This window comes from Adiantum capillus-veneris, chromosome 3, assembly GCF_014529385.1.
Source record: "Adiantum capillus-veneris isolate H3 chromosome 3, ASM1452938v2, whole genome shotgun sequence".
NCBI classification, from domain to species: Eukaryota; Viridiplantae; Streptophyta; class Polypodiopsida; order Polypodiales; family Pteridaceae; genus Adiantum; species Adiantum capillus-veneris.
The window spans coordinates 7,494,667-7,498,063 of NC_140933.1; the positions used below are offsets into that span (position 1 = coordinate 7,494,667).

General features: G+C 48.0%; 1 protein-coding gene across 1 annotated transcript; it reads right to left on the bottom strand.

The window, feature by feature from the left end:
* Positions 1–278: 278 nt before the first annotated feature.
* LOC147460469 (arginine decarboxylase-like) lies at positions 279–3,103 on the bottom strand. The gene has a single exon (XM_086498657.1). It carries the CDS (start codon positions 2,577–2,579, stop codon positions 405–407), a length of 2,175 nt encoding a protein of 724 aa, XP_086354783.1. The 5' UTR covers positions 2,580–3,103; the 3' UTR covers positions 279–404.
* Between the last annotated feature and the right edge of the window lie 294 nt (positions 3,104–3,397).

A 3,397-nucleotide genomic window follows, 5' to 3' on the forward strand; every position in this document is an offset into this window, starting at 1 on the left:
AAGATGTAGATGCCCATTGCCACCTTGACTAATAATTGAAAGAAAGAATAAAGCAATACACTTGACCATGACATTTTGGTCAAGTGAGTGATCTTTACATTTTGGTCTTCATGGGTGTTGATGTGAAAAAGGGCCGCTTCTCTAGAAACGATCACAAGGAAAAAAATATAATTTTCAAAATTAGCCAAGGAAATAACCACCAATAGTCGCTGTAGCATACATGTGTAAACTTCGAGCCAAAAAGAAAAAGGCAAATTAATGACAAATTTCAAACTCTGAAGCCTGCAAGAAATATGGAAAATGAATATGGTCTCTGTGTATTATGAGCAATAGCACAAAAAAATTCTCATGTGTATGTTGATTACAAAAAAGAAAGAAGGAAAAGAGGGGGATGAGGCCTGTCATCATGAGGGTGCGAGAGCTGGGGATGAAGGGGGGGCTGTAGAAGAGGTGGAAAGGAAGCCCTTGGAGAGTATGGAGGAGCGTGGATGGTTAGTAGAGAGGTAAGTGGAGGCCTCAAAGCTGCTTGCTATGCTTTGAATGAGCCCCATAGCCTCCTCTTCTTTCCCACAATTCAAAGATTTTTGAATTTGGAGCTTGAGGGTTTCTAGCATGGAAGTGGGCTCATACTGCATCAGCTTTAAAACATCTGCTGCTGTTTGCCCATCGCTTGCTTTCACAAGCTCGAACTCCGCCGCATCCCGCTCGGCGCCCCTGTACACATTCACTACATGTGGTGTCCCAAACAAATTGTGTAGGTTGCCCAATGCCTCTTGATAGGCTCCCCCTAGGAACATGCCCATGTAGTATGGTTTTCCCTCCTCCAATTCATGCACTCTCAGATAATTCACCCTCCTTCCCTTGTTGTCCTTGCCCACAAATGTGACCACCTTGCCATCACTATCACATGTTAGATCAGATAAGATAGCCCTCACCTTGGGCTCCTCCTCTAGCCTATGCAGGGGTATGATCGGAAAGAGCTGGCCGATCGCCCATGTATCTGGCATGCACCTAAACACCGATAAGTTGACATGGTACACTGCATTGTGGCTTTGCGCACTAGTGGTCCTGTGCTTGTTGTCGACATCCCCTGCCTCGCACACCACTTCGTAGATGCTGTTAACACACGCCAATTGTGCTAACCCCAACTTACCCTGCTTGAACAGCTCGATGCAACCATGCTTTAGCAGCTTTGCACATTCAAGAGCACCTTGATAATCACAAGCTTTAGCAAAGCCTATCAAGCTAGTGTGCAAGCTCTTTAAGTCAGCAGGGAGACCCTCCACCTCAAGAGAAACCCCTTGTGTCACCATGTGATTCTTGGTCCCGCTCGAGGAAAGAACATCAAAGACTAAAATGGAGTGGTGCGAGACTAGAGCTCGCCCACTCTCGCTGCACAATGTCGGATGCTGAACACCTTTCATACTGCAAGCATCTTGGACAGCTTTGACAACCTCTATAGCATACTCCTCCATCGAATATCCCACCGACATGTCGGAGTTTGATGAATTGGTACCATCATAGTCTATACCAAGCCCACCTCCAATATCAATGAACCTCATATTAGCTCCCATTAGAGCTAACTCACAATAGATTTGAGCAGCCTCACTGACACCATCATTTAGGATCGCAAGCGATGGAATTTGAGACCCTATGTGGAAATGAAGCAGTTGCAGAGAGCTAAGCATTTTCATGCGGTAGAGCTTGTTGACAATTACGACAATCTCCGAGCATGACAAGCCGAACTTCCCCTTCTCTCCTGAGGTGTCACCAAAGTGACCTGCATGCTTTGTATTGAGCTTAGCTCGCAACCCAATCACCGGCTCTATGGAGAGAGTTTTGCTGATGGCCATTACCAGGTCTAGTTCCTCTTCTTGCTCGAGAACTATGATGCAGTTGAGCCCAATGTGCCTGGCTATGAGCGCCAGGCACACATAATCAGCATCCTTGTAGCCATTGCAAACAAGCAAAGCATTTGGGTTGCCTTTGCTCAATGCTGTCATGGCAAGCAGTAGCTCAGGCTTAGAGCCAGCTTCCAAGCCAAAAGCGAAGGGATTGCCGAATTCGACAATGTTGTTGATGACGGAGTGGTCCTGATTGCATTTGACAGGGAAGACACCTTGGAAGCAGCCTTGAAACTTCCTCAATTTGATTGCATTGTCGAAACAAGATTGCAATGTGTGCAGCCGATGCTTGAGCACATCGGGGAAGCGCAGAATTGCCGGTGTAGTGAGACCGAGGCCGCCCTTGACCTTGGGTTTAACCATTTGCTTGATCACGTTGATCAAGTTGATCTCGTCATTGAGCTTGGTGCGATGGCCGTTGGGATGGACTGCGACCTGTCCCTTCGGACTCACGAAGAAGTAGGGGGCTCCCCAGCCATCCACTCTGTACAGGGAAGAAGATTTGCTGGCAGTCCATGCCTGATCGTCGTTGTCGGCTTGTTGATTGATCGGGCAATGCAGAGAATTTGCAAAAGAGTTATTGCTGTTTGTCAGCAGTTTTCCTTCTTGCAAAATATAAGGGTTGCTGACAATTTGGCCTTCATCTTCATAGGACTGAATCACAAGGGGGGCCATTCTATGATGGGTGAACAAGCTGCGAGTTTGCGTGCTTGGAAACTGGCAGAAGAGCCGAGTAGAGCCTCGGTGTCACGGTACGACAGGCAAAAGAGAGAGGCGTGATTAGCTTAGTGAATTAGCGGTGATGATCTCTGCTTGTATTCTGTTGTTCATGGTCTCTGTGAGTCGGAGTGAAGATGCGTGTAATGGGGTGTGCTTGATGGATGAATGCAAAGGTGGAGAGAGAGAGAGAGAGAGAGAGAGAGAGAGAGAGAGAGAGAGAGAGAGAGAGCTTTGGGGACTTCGATCAGAAAGAGGGCTACAACCCTTGGATACTTGTAAGGTGATCGCTCCTTGCTGGCACAGAAGAGAGAATCCGGACCCAGAGCCGCCCGCCCAAAGCGCAGATCGCGCGGGAGCCCACGCGTGTGCCAGCCAGACCGGAGAGCAGCCTGCAGAAGCTGCAGAAGCGAGCCACGACAAAGACGTGGATCGGGACTGCCGCTTGCCCCTTCGAGCCGAGGCCGGGCTCTCCTTCTCCTCTTCTCTCTCTCTCCATCGTCACTCTCACCAATCTCAGAGAACCTTCTTAAACATATTTTCACACGTTTGCATCCAAACTTGGGTGGTGGCTCCAGTCCAAACCTAGTAAGAGGGCTTGCACACGGTGGGTTTGAAACTCACGGTGTAACTTTTTCTACTATGCCTAAAGGAACACCTTAAAAAATGTGCTGCATTCCCACAACATAGTTAGCGATAATTTTACCTGCTCTTTCCAGTTCACATTTTACATGTTTCACCCCTCCTGTAAGAACCAACGACACCTTCTACAAGGG

Coding starts and splice junctions, on each gene's coding strand:
- LOC147460469 (XM_086498657.1), bottom strand. CDS start 2,579: ATGGCCCCCCTTGTGATTCAGTCCTATGAAGATGAAGGCCAAATTGTC.